This window comes from Paracoccidioides lutzii, assembly GCF_000150705.2.
Source record: "Paracoccidioides lutzii Pb01 unplaced genomic scaffold supercont2.2, whole genome shotgun sequence".
In the NCBI taxonomy this organism is placed as follows: Eukaryota; Fungi; Ascomycota; class Eurotiomycetes; order Onygenales; family Ajellomycetaceae; genus Paracoccidioides; species Paracoccidioides lutzii.
This window is the reverse complement of record NW_015440948.1, coordinates 370,136-389,728: the sequence shown is the minus strand read 5'-3', so window position 1 is coordinate 389,728 and position 19,593 is coordinate 370,136. Positions and strand designations below refer to the sequence as shown.

General features: G+C 46.2%; 7 protein-coding genes across 7 annotated transcripts; 4 read left to right on the top strand and 3 right to left on the bottom strand.

Moving 5' to 3' along the window:
• Window positions 1-2,883: 2,883 nt before the first annotated feature.
• On the bottom strand, window positions 2,884-3,231 carry PAAG_00757 (hypothetical protein; the record flags this gene model as incomplete). The annotated part of the gene is made up of 1 exon (XM_002796852.2): window positions 2,884-3,231. One exon carries the CDS (start codon window positions 3,229-3,231, stop codon window positions 2,884-2,886), a length of 348 nt encoding a protein of 115 aa, XP_002796898.2.
• Window positions 3,232-4,108: 877 nt separating this feature from the next.
• PAAG_00756 (hypothetical protein) lies at window positions 4,109-5,343 on the top strand (the record flags this gene model as incomplete). The annotated part of the gene is made up of 3 exons (XM_002796851.2): window positions 4,109-4,470; window positions 4,529-4,844; window positions 4,906-5,343. The coding sequence occupies 3 exons, from the start codon at window positions 4,109-4,111 to the stop codon at window positions 5,341-5,343; spliced, it is 1,116 nt and encodes a 371-aa protein (XP_002796897.2).
• Window positions 5,344-7,205: 1,862 nt separating this feature from the next.
• On the top strand, window positions 7,206-8,874 carry PAAG_00755 (hypothetical protein; the record flags this gene model as incomplete). The annotated part of the gene is made up of 4 exons (XM_015844125.1): window positions 7,206-7,274; window positions 7,336-7,455; window positions 7,518-7,610; window positions 7,669-8,874. 4 exons carry the CDS (start codon window positions 7,206-7,208, stop codon window positions 8,872-8,874), a joined length of 1,488 nt encoding a protein of 495 aa, XP_015700906.1.
• A 1,474-nt stretch (window positions 8,875-10,348) lies between these two features.
• Window positions 10,349-12,354, bottom strand: PAAG_00754 (rRNA processing protein RRP9; the record flags this gene model as incomplete). The annotated part of the gene is made up of 2 exons (XM_002796849.2): window positions 10,349-11,890; window positions 11,974-12,354. 2 exons carry the CDS (start codon window positions 12,352-12,354, stop codon window positions 10,349-10,351), a joined length of 1,923 nt encoding a protein of 640 aa, XP_002796895.1.
• A 511-nt stretch (window positions 12,355-12,865) lies between these two features.
• PAAG_00753 (proteasome component C11) lies at window positions 12,866-13,793 on the top strand (the record flags this gene model as incomplete). The annotated part of the gene is made up of 5 exons (XM_015844124.1): window positions 12,866-12,888; window positions 12,914-13,071; window positions 13,165-13,414; window positions 13,525-13,648; window positions 13,716-13,793. 5 exons carry the CDS (start codon window positions 12,866-12,868, stop codon window positions 13,791-13,793), a joined length of 633 nt encoding a protein of 210 aa, XP_015700905.1.
• Window positions 13,794-14,096: 303 nt separating this feature from the next.
• Window positions 14,097-16,004, top strand: PAAG_11168 (hypothetical protein; the record flags this gene model as incomplete). Its single annotated transcript, XM_015846864.1, has 2 exons — window positions 14,097-14,766; window positions 14,824-16,004. 2 exons carry the CDS (start codon window positions 14,097-14,099, stop codon window positions 16,002-16,004), a joined length of 1,851 nt encoding a protein of 616 aa, XP_015703471.1.
• Window positions 16,005-16,459: 455 nt separating this feature from the next.
• On the bottom strand, window positions 16,460-19,447 carry PAAG_00752 (hypothetical protein; the record flags this gene model as incomplete). The annotated part of the gene is made up of 4 exons (XM_002796847.2): window positions 16,460-18,395; window positions 18,452-18,696; window positions 18,763-19,122; window positions 19,412-19,447. 4 exons carry the CDS (start codon window positions 19,445-19,447, stop codon window positions 16,460-16,462), a joined length of 2,577 nt encoding a protein of 858 aa, XP_002796893.1.
• Between the last annotated feature and the right edge of the window lie 146 nt (window positions 19,448-19,593).

Here is a 19,593-nt window from a genome sequence, read left to right as displayed (position 1 = left end):
AGGAAGTGTAGAGAAAGTGATCGCGAGAACGTATATAGCACTCTGACTTCGACTTTCTGGACTATCCAACTAAGAGTGAACAGCCAGCAGCCTTTGGAAATTTTCACAAACATGGGAAATATTTTATCGTCGTCATTTTGGCAGTGGGTCCGACGGAAAATTCCCCAAGAACTACAGTATAGGCATGGGCTCAATCGATGCCCATTTTTGTTCCGTCTCCAAAGAATATTTGTCTCCATAGGGTATCGGTATGAATATTTACATTATCCTGCTACCAGTCGGTTAAATATAACCAGTAGTTTATTAAGAAGTTCAAATTGGCTAATGATAGATAGATTTCTGATATCGAGAAACTCTTGAAATAATATTGCGAGACCTAGTTTCTGATCGTTCAGATTATAGCGAAGAAGTACGCAAAACTTTGAAGGACATGTTTTCAACCATGGGAGATTTGAAACACCTATTTTTGCCAATAGATTCTGGTGGCTGGGAGATAAAATTCACAGAATAATCTTGTCTCCTATAGAATATATATAGGTCTTGTTTTTTTGAAAATGAATATAGGCATAATCATGACCGTTTCTTCCCCTTGGTTTGGTAACTTGGATGGATCTGGTAGACCAGAATTCAAATAACGAGGAAAACTGGGTAAATAAATGGAAAGAAAGATCAAACGATCTCAACATGAATTTGAAAAGAAATATCCAGAGTAAGGCACCCCCAGCTCTTATATGTACTTTCGAAGGGAGCAAAAGACAATTATTCCCTTCAGTGGGAACATGATCTTCGGTTTTCGGAGCTTCCGGAATAGAGTGGAGTCTCAATGTAACAATGTCAGACCAAAATACTGCTTAGCTTCCTATTTACGTTATTTGACAGCATTGAGGAGCGATTATCCAGATGCCTTTGTATTTGGTATCATTTCCAACAACCGTTGCAGTTAATGCCTGACAACAAGTTTCCGGGGCTCTTGAGAGGTCTTTCGTAGTAGTTTGCGCTGCTTCATTTGGCTCGAGGTAGTTAAGGAGTGCTAGAAGGCATAGAACGCCGCGCACATAGCGTTGAATAACTGAAAACATCATGAGAACTCCAGTCACCGAATTTAAGAAAGAAAGCTCAGAGCGATCTAAAAGGGAGTGGCCCTATCCTTTTCTTTTCATTTTGTATCTCACAGCGGAACGGAGTACGGCGGCGCATATGCAAGTCAAACCCGTCAGAAGGACCAACTCCGGGTTGCCTCCCAAGAGAGCGGACTGAAATCTGGAAATCTTCTGAGAAGCTCGTAAAACTTCGATAGCCTTTGGAGAAGTCCGATGGTATGTAAACCACATTATAGGATCAATGTCCGTATTTATTAACAAAATGAGAAGCCTGACTTCATTTTGAACTTATAATTGGCAAATTGGCAAAACAGGCCGAAGCACTCAGTCAATAGTCATTTTGTCCCTTGTGTCTAAGCAAATGCAAATTGAGTGGCATCAAATCCAACTCCAACAAATTGAGATGAAAGAAATACGTTTCATGACATCAGGGAAAAAATACTTTCCTGATTGCACAGTCTGTCTTCATCATTGGCTGGAAGTAGCCGTTTTGTGGATTTGTTGCCGCGATTGACAGTGTTGGAAGAGTTGAAATGAGGGGAATGAATCAACAAAACAACAACTGTAACGAGTTCCTTTTAGAAGGAAGTAACTATTTAGTTATAACCTCAGGAATTCAATGCCCTGAAATATGAGGACAACAAAAACGACTAAGAATACAATGGTAGAAAAGAGATTGATGACTGAGAAGAAATGAAGAGAATTAATGAACATTCTAAGGTTTTTCTCATTAAACGTTCACAATCGCAACAGATTCGGTTAGCTGTTTTCTGAGGGGCAGCTGAATCCTGTAACTAGCTATCTCTTCATACTTGAAGCGTTGCAGATGCTCCCCGGTTAGATGTTATTTTTCACCTCCATATCTGAATCTGAAATAACGATGTCAGCTATTCATACAGTATTTCGCAATGCTAACCTGTGAATCCAATCGGGGCACACTCAATAGCCCATTCTCACATTCTCTTACATGGGCACAATGGCAACTATACTTTTTATCAGATGGACAAGAACACACATATAAAGAAAGAGGAGGGAGCTGAAAATAATTACTTTTATACATGCCAACATAATAGTTAACAACGAACGAAAAAATGTGGGGTAGATCTCGATCATATTGTATTTAAATCATTGAGCTGCCTACGCTTATCTTTTTTCCTTCTGCTCCGCCAAAGTTTGCTGGAGTGTGTGGTGATAGACCGATGGTGATATCAAGAGGGTTTTCCATAGGAAAAATCTTTGGAAGAACTGAAAAATAGGCTTCTTCTCCCGTATTCTGGATGGTAGTTAAGTCTTGCCGTTACCCTGTAAATTCTAGAAAGCCAATTCGAAAGGAGGGGGTTAAAGGATCGTAACGGGGCTCCAATCCGACAACCCAAATTGAGTCAAAATTTCCATGCCGCACTCCGTTGGTCCTCTCTAGAAGGTTTGTGTGGCAGGGGAAAGAAAGGAAGGAAAACAGTCCAAGCAGGAATGTACATAGATTCCTTGCCTCCGCTTGCTTCATGATTATCCCTAATGCCTAGTAATAACTAATAATTATTTTAGTTTTTGGGAGATATCGAAGGATTCCAAGGTTTGCTTTCCAAGTGACAACTACCGTCATTCATTCGTAACAACACCCTCAAATTCCTTTTCCGCACTAAATGCCAAGGGACAGTGTAGTCAATGTCACACATGGCTTTTTCGGTATGCGGCCATTTTTGATATCTTTGCCAACTCTGTCCAGAATATCCGCCCACACGACAAGGTTGTGAAGAAGAGCCAACCCAGCATCTAGCATTAACTAATTATTTGCCTTGTAGTGGTAATGGTATTCGAGTATATCTCTACCTCTAATTTGGACATTGGCAAGGATTTTCGCGCCTGCGAATGAATGAATATGAGTCAACGAAGAATTTAACGCATTCAATTTTAGGGGCCATCGTCGGCTGTAATTGTTCATAAGACATAGAAAGTCAAATGATGTTGGATGCGCGTGGACGTTCATCCGTGGTGCGGCTTGGGTAAGAACAGCGAAATTGCCCGGCGATAGAGGTCTGGACCTTACCCAGGTCATAGCTCGTTGAAACCCAGACGGGTTGGGAGGTGATTGACGACTCCATACCAAACTAAACAAAGGAATAATATCCATGTTAGGCGGTGATCCGCTGGAATCATGGGCTGAATCATGGGCTGCTGATGTGTTTGATGTGCTTGTCTTTTCGGCAAACAGTTAAGCTTTACCGACCCCGGGATCTTTTGATTTGCTCCATGTCACAATTATCAAACCTAGATTTCAGAGATTGGACAGGTTTCGTTGGGGTTGTTGGGTGTCGAGGGAAAACTGTAACTGGATATAGAGATCCCTTTGTAGTGTGAAGAGCAGAAGAAGTCTGTCTATTATAGGAAATGGGGCTGGACTCGTACAATCTGTTTCAATGCCTCCCGGAAGATGTGTCGTCACTGCTTTGAGTTCTGAAAATCTACTCCATGGTCAATGCTGGGACTGGTTCCCTGGCCATTTCTCATATGCAAATACACTTTTGTCATGAAGAATGTAGATCAATACGAGTGTTAAAAAATAAAAAAAAAGGGGCATAGAGAACCAACAACTATAAATATCCCCTTCCTCCCTCAACAACAATAATCCTGTTTCAAATCAGCTTTGTTTCATTTACCCCAAGCGGAAGGATCATTTGTCCTAACTGAAAGTTCTGTAAACCCCTATCTCATTCTCGTCTCAAACGCCTCGAACATTTGACTCTGTCTGTTTCCAATAACTAAATAAACATCTCCTTGACATTGCTTGTTGATAAAAGCGAATATAAGGAGATTTTGCCACGCATTGTAAGTTCGATGAAGGAAATGCTAGGACGCCCTGTTTGTGTTTGAATGATGTCGAATCATATCTGTTCGGGGGCCTATCATCGTTCGTCAACTTATCATGAACGGCGGTGGCGTAGGGATATGTTCTCAACACCAAAAGTTGTGTGAAGGCCAAGTACTCACAGACACCGAAGAGCAGCACGATGGCGACAGCAGATATCCTCACCCCCACCCCGGCCCACATGCCTCCCACCTTCAATGGAGCCAACGTATTAAAATCCGACACCACTGGCATTGTGGACGCCCCTTCCTCTGAGGAATCCGTTCGGTTTGATCCACAGAAACATCTCCAGTTCTCTCCTCCATCGAAAGTCTATTCGATGAAGGAGCTTGAGTATAGCCACGATGTTGGGCTTTCACCAATTGGTGTCTCCGACCCATTCCCGCTGTTTTCTCCTGAAGCCATTTTCCAGATGCGAAAAGAGGTTCTCAATGATCAAGTCTGGGCAAAATATCACTTCTCTAGCAATCTGTCCCAGAGCCAGCTGCGAGGATATGCTCCTAAGTAAGTCGTTCCTTTTCTCTCGTCCCTACTTACAGTGGATTAATATTATGCACATAAGATATGCTCCTTTTGTTTATGATGCGTGGAGAAGCCCAGAGGTTCTGGGAATCGTTTCAACAATTGCTGGAATCGATCTCGTCCCTTCAATGGACTGGGAGTTAGGGCATGTCAACATTTCTGTCCTACCACAGGCTAAGAAAGAGCTTCCCGGTCCTGAGGAGGATGGGGAGGAGATGCCTGTCGTGGATTGGCATACAGATAGCTATCCATTTGTCTGCGTGACAATGCTCAGTGACTGCACGAATATGGTAGGCGGCGAAACAGCAGTGAGAAAAGGGGATGGATCGATCCTCAAAGTCAGAGGGCCGCAGATGGTAAGTTCTCTGAGAACGGACAAGGATGTTTTCACACGGGTGTTGAGTGGTGTTGTGTCAGGGATGTGCGGTTGTACTCCAAGGTCGATATATTGAGCATCAAGCCCTACGCGCTATGGGTAACACCGAGAGAATCACGATGGTAACATCATTTCGCCCGCGCTCAGCGGTCATCCGCGACGACACCGTTTTAACAACCGTTCGTGCAGTATCTGACCTCTCGGAGCTATACTTCCAGTTTTCTGAGTATAGGCTTGAGATGCTTGAGGAACGAATCCGGATCCAGCTCAAAGAGATCCGCAATAGGAGACGCGCGGGAAGAAACTTCAACACAAAGGCGATGAAGAAGTTCCTGGTCGAACAGGAGAAATTCCTCGCCCACATGAATAATGAAATGGTCGAAGACGAACTGGTGCCAAAAGGCTACACAGACGATAGCCATTTAGTTTCCGAGGAACTCAAAGCACGCTTTAGAAAGCGATTTAGTGCTAATTCTTAGTAAGTCGTGGAATCTTTTGCAGGAAGATGATTATAAACAGGTTCCGGGAGAAATAACTATGTTGGGGGGCGGCTAATTGGCATAATTACAGCGCCTGAAGGGTAGTACTCGTGGGAGGGAGTTGCCGCTTGTTGGGTTTAAGCATTGTTGTTAGTTTACTTGCTTTCGTCCTTGTTGCAGAACAACATTTCCTAAGTACATTTGTTGTATTGGGGAGCAGGATATTAATTGTCGCGTTGGGGGTTTTTAACCTCTCGAAATTGGTCCAGCGATTAATTCTGTCATACCGTTACTTTCTGAATGGAACCAAATTGCGAACGAAATTCGCGAAACGAGGCGGGGCGTTTATTTAGCTGAATGGCTCGAAAGTAGGGTGGTCGAAATGGAAGTCAGGTTGCGTAGGGCTTCATGGCATTCACATGAACGAGCAGAAAAGCAAACGCTATCTGCGATTATAAGCGAGTATATAGTAATAAAGCAGTGGTAAAACATTAAAACCCAAAAATAAATTGCATAGATTCGAGATGGTATATAGTTCAACCCTGCATTTTTGACTTCCCCTCCACCTGTATATGGAGATAGTCGAGTGGGACTTGCGGGAGTTTTGGGAAGTTTGCCCACAGGATAACGCTTTAATCTTGACAGATATCGACACACCAAACCAACTTCATTGCGGTCGAAAGGCGCAACCAATATCTTTTCAACCAAAAAGCAGAGCAGAGATCAGTCGATAGACCTATACCAAATGTCAGGTTATGAGCATCAGACACGTAGAAGATGTTCTTATATGTAAGTTGTAAATTGCTTTCAGATAAAACGGTCAAACTGTAGCATTCTGACAGTGCATAAGTGGTAGAAAGATCCCAAATTTGTTCCAAAAGAGTTGGGGGGGTGGGGCACCATACGGTATTTATATGGCGCTGGTTTGGAAAACGAACCATTTCATATGCAGAAAAAATGTCCAAAAGATGCCAGGGTCTAAACAAAAAGGTTAACTACTGGACCAGCCCTTGCTTGTTGCATCCCGATTCTTTGACCAAAGTGACCTTCGTGGCTGTCCCACAATGCATTTATTATGCATTGTTAAAAAGTGGTTCCAACTTTTTCTCGCATATCGAACCGCGATTTGATTTCAATACAGCATTGTCTGTGGCAGCAACTCTTCAAGGAGTCCCAATGATGATAGGAGATACCAGGGTCAGCGCTGAGCTGTTAGCTACAAGAGCTGGAGAAGAACTTGAAGGAAATATCTGGTAATGTTGACAGAATGACTGGCTTATTTTCACAGGCTGTGAAAAGCAACATGACGGTTTCCCAGCCGCCATGAAGAGTGAAACCAAGAGAACCTCAGAAAGATCAACAATGAAACATGAGAAGAAGATGTGACTTGGCTGTGGAAGTAGTTTATCTCTGATCGTGCGTGGATGAGTGTAATCGGAAGTGAATTTTACCAACCTGACATTCACTATCACGTGATGCTTACTTAAAAAGTGGGCCACTTCCCGAGAGTTCTTCGACGCGGTGACGTCCATCGATTTAATTAATTGGCTTAAGTCAAGAAGACCTGAAATATTTCAACAGCTCTCAGATGTTACTTGTCTCTTCTAATCACCTCCCCTCCTGTCATGACCACTGTCTCTCTAGGCAGCCAGCCCGTATTACGTCTCTCGTTTCAGCTTTCTTGGACATTCTTGGCCCGGAGAACAGCTCTATCTCTCAGTCAAGGTAGCTTATCAACAACCTCAGCCGCCCAATTTCCGCCAATCCCGGCCTTCAACATCAAGGAGAACTTTCCCCATTACTCAGTCTGTTGCCTATACTGTGTGCAGATTTAGCGTACGATTTTGGTGACGTGAGAAACCATGTCTGCTACAGTAGGCATTGGTACTCCAGGCCCAACTGCGGGATCTGGAAAACACGACTTGTCAGGGGTAAGTGCAGTAATAGAATGTCGACGTTGTTTGCTGACGACTGACAATGATACCTGTTAAGCTTTTAAGGACCGTGCAAGGCCATGTTGAGGATATTCGATCTCTGATATACTGTGGTGTTTGTGTCAAGCCACTCTACGAACCGTTCACACTCGCATGCGGGCATACTTTCTGTTACAGTGTAATTTCTCCAAACCTGGGGCGGGGTCCATCGACTCATGATAAGTAACTAATCCGCTACAGTGTCTTACACAATGGTTTGTGAGCCATCGACGGAAAAAGACATGTCCAGACTGTCGAGCAATTGTGTCAACCCAACCTGCTCCAGCGTATCTGGTAAGCGCACCTCCGTTATCTATATCTTTTCAAACGAGGCTAACTTTACTGTGCCTAGATCCGCGAAATCGTGCAGATGTTTATCAGCCGAGCGGAGTTGCTAGAGAATAATGAAACCACAGCGGAACATCTCTCGAACAAGCGTGCAGAGACTGAGAAAATCGAAATAGACAGGCAAAATCCAGATCCGTCCACTGGAGGTCTATTCCAAGGATGTTTCAAATGCGCCGTACGCTTTAACCAACCAATAAATGACGTCATGGATGGTGTTACACGGTGTCCTCGATGTGCTTGGGAGCTCGAAGAAGGGGGATGTCTGCATTGTGGCTTTGCGATCGAGGGATACACAGATTCAGAGTACATCACGGATGATGATGCTTCGATAACAATTACGGATGCAGCTGATGATATCGAGGACGGATTCTCGGCAATTGATGACGATGGCATGGACTGGAGCGAGTTTTACGGGGTAAATGCTCCAGGTAACCATTTTAACACACACCACCATCAGCATCAATACCACCAGCACGAACAAGATACCGACGCATCGTCGATAATACATGGCCACATCTATCGTAGCGAAGATGAAGATACCCATGACTCTGACATGTCAGATTTTATCGATGACGGTCCTATAGAAGAGGTTGGGGAAACCGATCATTCTACAGTGGTTGATGAGAATACCGTAATTTCCGATGGGGAGCTTGATGGACACTCCACGGAGAATCTCTCTTCCTCCGGAAGGTCGACAAGACCCCCTGTGCGACAAACAATCACCCTTGACGATGACGACGATGACGATGAGTATGAAGAGGAAGAGGAAACAGAAGAGGATAGAGATGATGCTGATGCTGATCATGATGAGGACGACGAGGACAACGAGCCCATAAGAACACCAACAAGAGCAATTCAACAAAGGCGTCAGAGGCGTCAAACATCGTCCACTTCCTTTGAACGACCAAGCCGTCTCCTAAGCAGTGCAACAACTGTTAGCAGAAGGACAGTAGTTAGTGATGATGATGATGATGATGATGATGATTATGATGACCATCATAGCGATGAAAGCCACTTGATTACAAACGTTTCAAATCAAGCCCAGGCGTCGGGTTCACACGCCAATAGCCCAATCACACTTGACGATGATTCTGACGTCCCCATCAGGCCAGCAAGAAGAAGACGAAGAGGATCACGGCCAGATCGGGTACGATTCAATCAGCGCCGAAGCCGTCGGACGAGAAGCCAGGCCATGGTTAGTAATTGCTGAGTGCTTCATAATGCAGCTGTATTTTCATTGTGACGCGCTCTGTTCTTTATTATTATTTTTTCTTCTAACCGAGTAAAGATCGAAGAGCCATGGCTGCCTTTGCTGCCCCGCATAATCGGGATATAATAGAAAATTCCAGTACTGATCAGGAGATCTTGGCTGCTCCTGTGGTTACGAGAACTCGCTATTATTTGATTGCCAAAATTAGAGCATCTGCACCTCCGGCGTTTTATCACTTACAGATTCCCTTGGCAGTTCCCCAACCCATCCTTTATCGCCATTAAACAGACTCCATGCACTTGCGACTTTTATTACACTCACATTGCCCTCATTACTCATCGACAGGCGAAAACGAATGTGACAAACCCGCTGTCATCTTCATGTTTCCAGTCCGCCGCTGCATTTTTCCAAGCTCTCTTACATACTCTTGCTTTCTGTCTTGTATTTTATAACTTGTTATATTTGATGATATCCTTTTTCTCCCTATTTCGATTTGCTTTTTATTTTACCCCTGAATTTCCTAGAATACATACACAAACAAAATACCCACGTCCTATTTCTGTTTTTCTTTATTTTTTCTTCTCTCATCCACACTTAACTATTCACGATCCATTATATCGAAGTCGGCAATGGCCTGCGTAGAAAAAACTCAACAACGAAAATGTTGTGGGATGTGTTCTGGAAACATATCACACGCACATACAACACAACATACATACTGTATACATGCAAAAAAAAAAAAAAAAAAAAAAAAAAAACCTAGAGGCAAGAAACAAAATGAATATTCAAATTAGCGAGGTGTTAAGAATCGGTGTTGGATCTGGATTACTTTTCGTTATCGGGGTTTTTTTTTTTTTTAACTTCTCCCCCTTCTTTCAGGACAGGAGGTCATGATTTCATAATAATGATGCAATACATATTTTAGCCCTGACTTGAGAGATTTATTCTTTCACTAAAGTGAAAGAGCAACTTCTTGTAAACATGGTGGATTTAGGAGAATATATGCTGGAGATCTGTAGGGGATTGAGTTTGTGTTGGTGGGAAGCCTTATATATAAATTGTGGTTAGTGATGGCTTAGGGACGGAGGTTCACAAAGGAGATAAACCTGTCAATTGATGATAGTCAAATACATTTCAGGAGGACGATCACAGTGCAATAAAAGTTGGAATATCATCAGTATTGCACTTAACAAGATGGTAGGTATATTGATATTATATGCATACATATTCACATGTAGTCCAGCAATCATCTTTTGCCAAAAAAGAAAAGAATAGAAAAGAAAAGAAAAGAAAAGAAAAGAAAAGAAAAGAAAGGGAGGTATGCGCTGGGGGGGGGGGTCGCGGAAATAAGGAATACGACTCCCTTCTCTATCAGCACATACATTGACCTAATTCCAACTTGACTCTTCCACACAAAGAAAAACCCTACTCTATGCCGTCCATTAACGGTCCCTGCTTACCTCCCCCCATTAATTCAAATCCTCAATTCCGCTCCCAGCCTCGCGCCCTCACCCTCTCCAACTCCCTCTCCCAAGAAATTCACCTCAAACACAACAGCCCCATTTTTACCCCCCAACCCCGTCCCATCACCACACTTCCCATTCCCCTCCTTGTTGGAATATTTCCACCGACCAAGCCTATGCTCCTTGCCTAGTGCAGCCACGATGCAGAGGCCATTCTGTTCCTGACCCAGCTGAGACGACTTCGACTTCGACTTCGACTTCGACTTGGATTTGCTAATAGTAGCTTTCGCCTCATCTGGGGATCGTCGTTCGAATACGGCGATGTCGTTAACGACACCTCGTAGAAGTGGTGGGGGCTGCTGAGCGGACGCAGAGGAAAGCAAGGGTATGTCAAGATCCATGTTACTGTTGCCGTTGCCGTTGGTTGTAAGCCCAGTTGTGACATTGGAGGGCGGTGGTGACGCACCGACGGGGCCCAGTGGTATGATAGTCCGCTTATCTTTAGAAATCTTCCAGGCGCGGATCCACCCATCCCAGCTACCGCTGAGAACAATATCTGTCCCTGGGAGGGTAGTGAGAGCAGTTATCCATCGAGGATTGGGTGACATGTTTCTCGTATTATTCTTCGCAACTGCCGGGTCGAGCTCTGATGACAGTTCGTCCAGTGGTGGCACGGGGTCAACGCCATGGGCCTGCGGGATGGTGTAGAGTGGCTTCTTCTTATGTATTGACCAGAGAGATAGAGCTCCCGAGTCCGAGCCCGTAACAAAGTGCGTAGGCGGTAATACAGCCACGCAGTCCAGTGAGCCCTCAACGTACGAACTACCCTTAGAGCTACCCCCACGGAAGACAAGTTGCGTCTCATCAACCACCTTCCAAAGGCGTGCCGTACGGTCGCGGGCACCAACGCTGACGCACTGGTCCAGCGCCATGGAATCAACGGCAATGACATGGTCTTGGTGACCGAACAGGGTCTCCACATAAGCATGCGCGCCAGGGCTGAGGGACCATGTTTTTATGGTGCGGTCGAAGGATGCGGAGAAGAGCTGTTCGCCGGAGCTTGATGAGGAGATGCGGCGTGTGAATGATAGCCCGCTCACGGCGTCGCGGTGTTGGGTAAAAGTTTTCAGGGGTGTAAGTGCCTCCGCATCCCAGATTATTAGGCGCCGGTCTGCACCTCCGGTTGCCACGAATTCCCCCGATGGGGATACTGCAACTGCCAGGATAATGCCCGTGTGGCCCTGCGGCTCACCCCCTTCAGCAGATTCCTGTAGCCCCCGAACCGACTTGATTTTCTTCGGCCTTTTTCGCTGGGAGCGCTTGGCTCGCGTAGAATCTCCGTTTATAGTGGATATCCTTTGTTCTCTGGGTGGGTGATGGACGGCTAGCTCCCATTTGATCAGCGTTTTATCCTTAGAAACTGTATAGACGAAAGGGAAATGTACTGCGATTGCAGTGATGCTTTGTGTATCTGCGCGGAAGAAGGAATGGGATGCAGTGGAAAAGGATAATTGCGAGCTTATTTGTCGACATATCCGTCCTTTGGATTCATCCTAGACAATGGAAAAGATAGACACATGTGAGCTCAGGATAAAAGAGTTGGTAACGTGGATTCTTTTGCCAAATACAAACATACCACATCCTCTTTCAATCTTTCGGCAATCAAATCGCGGTCAATCTCCGCAGCATCAAAGCCAACCTCATCAACTTCCTCCCTTATGTTTTCCAGATATCTCTCGGCCAGTTTCAATCTCCGATCCGCTGCGGTTTCGTCTTCCGACTCTTCCGAACCCTCCTCCTCGTCAATCGAGTCTTCACTTTGTGACAAGTCACCGTCATCTGATTCGCTTCCGGATATAGACTCGTCTCTCTGTTTTCTCTGCTCTCGTTGTTCACCGTCCTCTGCGCCCTTGCTGCCTTTCCCTGCCACCCCCCTCTTCTTCGAACCTGGAGCCGCAACCCGATCATCTCTCTTCCGTTTGCGCTGGGAAGCCGGCAATGTGAAGAAAGAGGACATGGCACAGGTTGGCCACTAAAAACCCTCTTTTAACTAAAAATTAAGAAGCATCCCCCTTTTCACCTATTCCTCTGTTCACCTGCTTCTCGTATACAAATCAACTGCTTGTCGTTCCGTCCAACAAAAGTTTGTCTATTTTTCTTCCATGTCGTGTTTGCACTGTTTGTACATCTTGGATCTTGGCGTTTCCTCCTCCGTATCGGATAAATATTATGCCCTACATCAAAGTGCGGGCTCTCCTGATTAGGTAAGGTGCAGGCCGCAAGCTCGCTGCGTGCTATGAGGCGGCAGCTGCGTAATACCTTAAAACTACGGAAAACATCCACGGCGTTCTTCTATGCCCCGTTGCCAGATACCCAGATACTACCCAGATACCCCATGTACCCCAATCTATAGAGCAGGAGACAGAGTAACAACCAGTGCCGGTGTTTGAGGACCCTAGGCCTTTTTTTTAAAGAAAATACCCAGAGCGTTACCTGTGGCATGTCATGTAGGTCTTGCCCCAACGAATATGGGCCAAGTCGAAGCCGTATTGTATGCAATACTAACCTGCAGCTAGGGAGGTCTTACTTGGTATCACTGGCAAGGACTTCACTCTCATTGCGGCGTCCAAAGCTGCCATGAGAGGCCCCACCGTCCTCAAGGCCGCAGATGACAAGACGCGGGAGCTGAACAAGCATACCCTCATGGCATTTTCCGGCGAAGCTGGTGACACAGGTATGTTTATCTTAACCTCCGAGCACCTCACCGTGTATGAGAACCAATCCACTTGAATCCAACGACCAACCTGCTATTTCTATTCCAAATTAGTTCAATTTGCCGAATACATTCAAGCAAACGTCCAACTATATTCCATGAGAAACGAAACTGAACTCAGCCCGTCGGCCGTCGCCAACTTCGTACGAGGAGAGCTTTCCTGCAGCTTACGATCTAGACGACCTTACACCGTAAACCTCCTGCTGGGTGGTGTAGATCCCATCACGGAGAAACCCAGTCTGTACTGGCTGGATTACCTAGCGGCGCTTGCCCCGGTGCCATATGCTGCACACGGCTATGCCCAGTATGTTGAACAACTCGCATTCACATTCCCGTCACGTTTTTGCTGTTGGGGGGTGTTGTGGAACCGTAGCAATAAATTTTGTGTAGAATTACTGCCTGACGATACACCAGATACTACTGCCTCTCAATCCTTGATAAACACCACCACCCAAATATCACCTTTGAGCAAGGTTTGAAGCTTCTCCAGATGTGCACGGACGAACTCAAGCGGAGATTACCAATTGACTTTAAAGGCGTATGTCCATGTTCCCCATCTTCCGTTGACTGCATTTTGCTGATGTTCTGATGGTTATGTTTTACAGGTATTGGTAAAAGTAGTGAGAAAGGAGGGCATCGAAGAAGTAGATTTTGATAACAGTAAGCAAGTCGCGCCCGCATAGACTTTGGTTAGCTTTGTTCCGGGACAGCGATGTACCATAGCAATTTTTAATGACCTCCGATTTGAAAATGAACCCTTATTGCTGCGTAAGCGATGTCTTTATATTTTATATTAGATCCATCATATCATCAAGTGTACTCCGCTGCACAGATGTAGATATCCCATAGCTCATTCAAGTGCTGGCCTATCCAGATATGTTTGCTCTGTTTGCATCAAGAGCAGCAACCTCCAACGCAAGTGCAGACCTCAACATCCTCCTTTCGAAGGACATCTCAATATCACTGCTCCACCGCATATTTACACAATGACGAAAAGACCAGCTGAAGAGCTGCTGGAGGACGCGCCGTCTGCCAACTCCCCAGCCTCAAAACGCTCTCGAGTCGAAGGCGTACAGGAAGACAAACAGCTATCGGAGCAGCCCAACCATCGTAGCCCGCTCCACGAACGACGATGGGAAGACGACGAACGCAATGGGAAAGACATCTTAGCAGCAGCGGACCAGGAAGAGGAAGAGATTGAGGAAGGTTCTGCACATCAAATTCCTATTTCCGATGAGGACGAAGAGGAATCAGCAGTTTCCGCTCCTGCTCGCCAAACCGCACCGACGGAGGGTTATAGCGACCTTTACCTGGATACGATACAGCGATCAGTGCTAGATTTCGATTTCGAAAAGCAGTGCTCCGTCTCGCTGTCAAATATTAACGTCTATGCATGCTTAGTTTGCGGGAGGTATTATCAGGGCCGGGGTCCCAAGTCGCATGCGTACTTCCATGCGCTCGATGTTGGACATCACGTTTTCGTGAATATGGAGACGAAGAAGGTGTATGTTTTACCTGAAGGGTATGAAGTGAAGAGCAGCAGCTTAGACGACATCAAATATGTGGTTGATCCGCAGTATAAAAAGGAAGAGGTTACGAAACTTGACAAGGTGGTTATTGATGCGGTGGATTTGGCCGGCAAGCGATACAGACCCGGTAAATCCGAGATCCTCTCCTTATCGAAATAGTCCATACTAACAGTGTTGCATACAGGATTCGTTGGGATGAACAATATCAAATCTAACGACTACCTCAATGTCATTGTCCAAGTTCTCGCCCACGTCCGCCCCATCAGAAATTTCTTCCTTCTCCACCGATTCCCTACCCCAGGAACTCCCCAACTCCCACTCCGCTTCGGTATCTTAGTGCGCAAGCTGTGGAATCCACGCGCATTCAAATCTCACGTTTCACCTCACGAGTTACTCCAGGAAGTTGCCCTCCGCTCCTCTAAGCGATTCACACTTACCCAGCAATCCGACCCTGTTGAATTCCTCTCCTGGTTCCTAAACAACCTCCACCTCAGCCTGGGGGGCTCCAAACGCCCATCCCAAACCCCAACCAGCGTAATCCACACCGCATTCCAAGGCCACCTCCGCATCGAAAGCCAGGCCATAACCGCGCGCTCGGACGCCGCCAACGCCCGCCTGGTCTTCTCCGAATCCAGCAGCACAACCTCCCAAATAACCCCCTTCCTAATCCTAACCCTCGACCTCCCTCCCACTCCACTATTCCAGTCCACCAACGCAGAATCTGTAATCCCCCAGGTGCCCCTCACAACCCTTCTGAACAAATACAACGGCCTCATCGCATCCGAGAAACTCTCACACCGTGTGCGTCATCGCCTCCTCCACCCTTTACCCCCCTACCTCCTCTTCCACATAAAGCGCTTCAGCAAAAACAAATTCGTCTCCGAACGCAACCCCACAATCGTCACCTTTCCTTCCCCACGCTCCCTAGACATGTCACCCTACGTCGAGCCAAACACCTCCATCTGCGCCCCCGGTGAACCCATCTGGTACGATCTAGTCGCAAACGTCATTCTCGACGCCACAGTCACCGCTCCAGGAGTTGGCGATAGCAGCGAGGGCTCTTCTTCTACCACCTCCGGCATTACAACCAAGGGATCTGGCGTTGGAAGCGCATCTACTTCTTCGACGACACCTGGCGCAGGTGCGGGGAATGATAAGGTGTCCTGGCTCGTTCAGTTGCATGACAAGGCTATGAGTGTTGAAAACGGGCAGGTGCAGCAGCAGAAGGGGCCGGAGTGGCTTGAGATTCAGGACTTGTGGGTGCAGAGGGCGGAGAGTGAGACGCTTTTTACGCGTGAAGGGTATTTGATGGTGTGGGAGAGGAGGAAAGTTGGTGGGGAGGGGAAAGGTAAGGGCAAAGGTTAGGGGCTGTTACTTGAATCGTTGGTTGGCATGGTGTGTAACGCTATGTATTTCTGGCAGGTATCTAGATGCTATTTAGTTTGGTTTCTTTCCTTTCCTTTCCTTTTTTTTTTAAACCTCTAGAATCTTTGGTATGAAGGGATTAGTTGCTAGACTTTGTTACCATGAAAGTTAAATTTCCCATTTCTTCAACCAGTAAATTTAATTATTTATCTAGAATAATACTGTAGTCAATTTTGTATATCATCATTAAATATAGAAGCTAAATATCAATTTAGGGCAGAATCACGGACGCGCAGCGTTGGGCGAATTCTCCCAATCTTCATATCCACATAAGATGACCAGCACACGTATGAGTCAGAAATATAATTATAAATGCACACCATGAAAACATATCGCAAAAATGCCTCCTCCAAATTGATAACATACATGAACACACGTCGGCAAAGCACCTAAACCTACAAATCTCCCCACCCAAACTTCCTCGTCCCCACCAGCACTGTCAACGCCGTCCCCATCCCCCAAGCCACAGCACTAACCAACGCTTGCATTCCTATCGCAAGCCCCATCTTCCCCAAATACGCAAGCATATCCGCCCTCGACCCGCCACCACACAAGGCAGTCACACTCCTCACATCAGTCCTGAGACCGAGAATCGTGGCTGTACTAGGAGCAGGGGAGCCAATAGGCAGTGCAGCAAGCAGGTGAGGAGATGCTAGATATTGCGTTGCGAGGTTACGCAGGTACATGGATTCGAGCGGGTAGAAGATGAGGGAACCTAAGAGAAAAGCTAGATGGGAAGAGAGTGAGTCGACTGGTAATGACGAGAGTATTGTTACGCGATGGTCGGGGAGGAGGAAACGTTCGGAGCGGGAGCGGTGGGGGGGTTGGGTTGAGATTGGGTGTGAGAGGCTTCTGTTGTCATCACCTATGGTGGCGGTAACAGGTTCGGCCCGGTGCGTAGGTTGGGAGGATGCGGGGACCTCAGATAGCTCGTGACTGGGTGAATGTTCTGTGACCGCTGTAGCTGTGGCTGGAGGAAGGGATGCGGCAGATTGCGCTTCCTCAAAATTTTCAAGAAGTCGGGAATTGGAGATAGGGTTGAATTGGGCTACTTCTTCCAAATCATCTGTTTGTGGAAGGATGTTATGATGGGGAGGTTGGTCCGGGTGGAGGACGCCTGGGCCACGGTTTGAGAGGATGGAGTCAAGGAGCTCGTTTGCTGTGCGGTCAATTTCGCTCGCGGTGAGTTCAGATTCCTGCGCTATACCGGTTGAAAGTGGGACAATCGTCGTATTTGTGTTCTCTTGGCTTGTTCGGGGTTGGGCAGGGGAGCCATGATTGCTCCGCAGTAATTCTAGTTGCATCGTGATTACGTCGGAATTTTGATGGACTAGCGATGCACGCACGCGAGGCGAGGGGAGGGGAGATGATTCTGGAGTTGACGGGTGGGAAAATAGGGTATTAGAGCAGGAGTGGCGGTGATGATGATGGAATTCGTCAGGATGTGGGCCGTGGAGCTGTGAAGATAGTGAGGTATCTATCCTGAATGTTTCTTCCATTGCAGTTCTCCCTTGGGACTGTGCATCACCATCGAAGTAATCTGTAGCAAGTTGAAGGGGAGATTGAGACATGCGTTGCTCATCACTGCTCAATATCTGGTTCGTGCCAAACTGTTGTTGCGTCGAAGCATCTGGAGTTGGGGTTCTTGGTCGGCCACCTTCGACGTGACCACTTAATTGTTGTTCCACCCTTGCATGCATTGAACTCATTAACATTTCGTCCACTGGATGATATATATGTTCCACCATAGGGGCTGTGCTTGCATCCAAATCGCGGTTTAACTGCTCAAGATGATGTTGGAGTGATCGTGATGTCGACGATCTTCTAAGCAGTTCAGCTGATCGCTCTTCAACATGAAAGCCAAGAAGTCCTAGAACCCAATATCTAAAAACCCGTAGTTCGTATTTCAACTCTTCACCGATTGTAAGATCGCTACGGTGATATTCCTCATCGGATCGTCCGCCAAGTGATGGCACCGTCCACTCAATTAGGTCATTTTCCGCCGCAACGCGAAGAGATAGGTTATCCGGGCGGTCAGGTTTAGGAAGTCTCCGTCGGAGGATACGGTAAATTCTAGATTCAACTAGTGGTCGGAGATAGACATACATATACACCCCCGTAAAAGGCGAAGTGAGTAGGTTTATGCCGAAGTTTCCAATAGCATAGGCAGATAATGTTGAGGGAAGCGATGGAAACTGGATCAGTGAGGTGTGGCTAAATGGAAGTAGAGAACGAAGCGAGGGTGCTGCCCAGGCGGGTAGTATGTGAAGTGTTTGTAGAAGAGAAAACAGATGCGCTTGTCCCAGAAGGATTAGAAGGGCGAATTTGAAGCTGCTTAATATTTTAGTAAATCGTACGCTACACTGATGTGGAGGGTAAGGGGTTACCTGGAGTGGAGTCCCATAAATATTACTCGAGCAGAAGATTTATAAGTGTCGTTGTCAAATGATGCCAAAACGTTGCCATGAAGGTACTCTAATGCGGGTTCTAGAAAATGATTCCGACAAACTGAGATGACGAAGGATGCAGTCCAGGTAGGAAGGCCACCACAGTAGAAGCTGAAGAGTCCGAGCTCATTCCTCTCAAGCTGTATAATTTGCATAAAGGGCACATGGGTGTACTTTTTGAAAGTCTGGAGATATGGCGTCAGTTTAAATAAATTGGCAGGGATAAACATCCGAGAGGTAGGTAATATTACCTGGATACGGGCAGCAAGCGATGTCGTCCACCAAGATGAACAAAACATAAAAACTTGATCTAATGTTGCCATAGCAAGCCCATAATCATTTTCTGTGGATAACAGACTCATGTGCTGTCGCTCTTTTGAAATTCCTAGGTTGCCGTCCTCGCCACTGACGACAATTCCCATCGTGGAGAGAATGTCATTTTTAGCCCTCCGGAGCTGCCTGGCTAGAGCCTTGGAAGAGGGATTAATTGGATGACCCCGAGCATCATACTCCTGAACGTAACCGTCGGCATTGATACTATCTTCAGCACGACGTACCGGAGCAACATAACCCTGGGGAGGGTTTTCTGGCGCCTCGTACGGTGACCGCCCCTATTGCACGGATTAGTAAAACAACAAGAAAAAGTAATATATATATACATATACAAAGAGGTAGTCTATATGGGTGTTTTGTGAAGTTGTGAAACCTCCAAGCCAAAAACATATACATGAAACTAGTCCACTTGGTATTGAGTTATATTACGGATGGCTCCCAGACATGGAGTGCTTAAAGGGGATGGGCTAAGCTGGAGGAACTCATAGATAAACGAAAGAATAATGCAAAACATCAGGATTTTGGGAGGAGACTCCAAAAGCAATAAGAGACTCGACAGTTACATACCAATGCAAGCAAGTTCATATAGGGTTGCCTCCCCATGATTAACGACTGCCAGGCAAGCACAAGAGTTCATGAGCAGGACATGAAAGGAAAAGCGTAATACTAAAGAGGTGATGCCATAACTTCGTATGCCAAAACCCACCTGTACCTAATGTCGGCGTTGTATCTCGTAAATACCCCCTCAA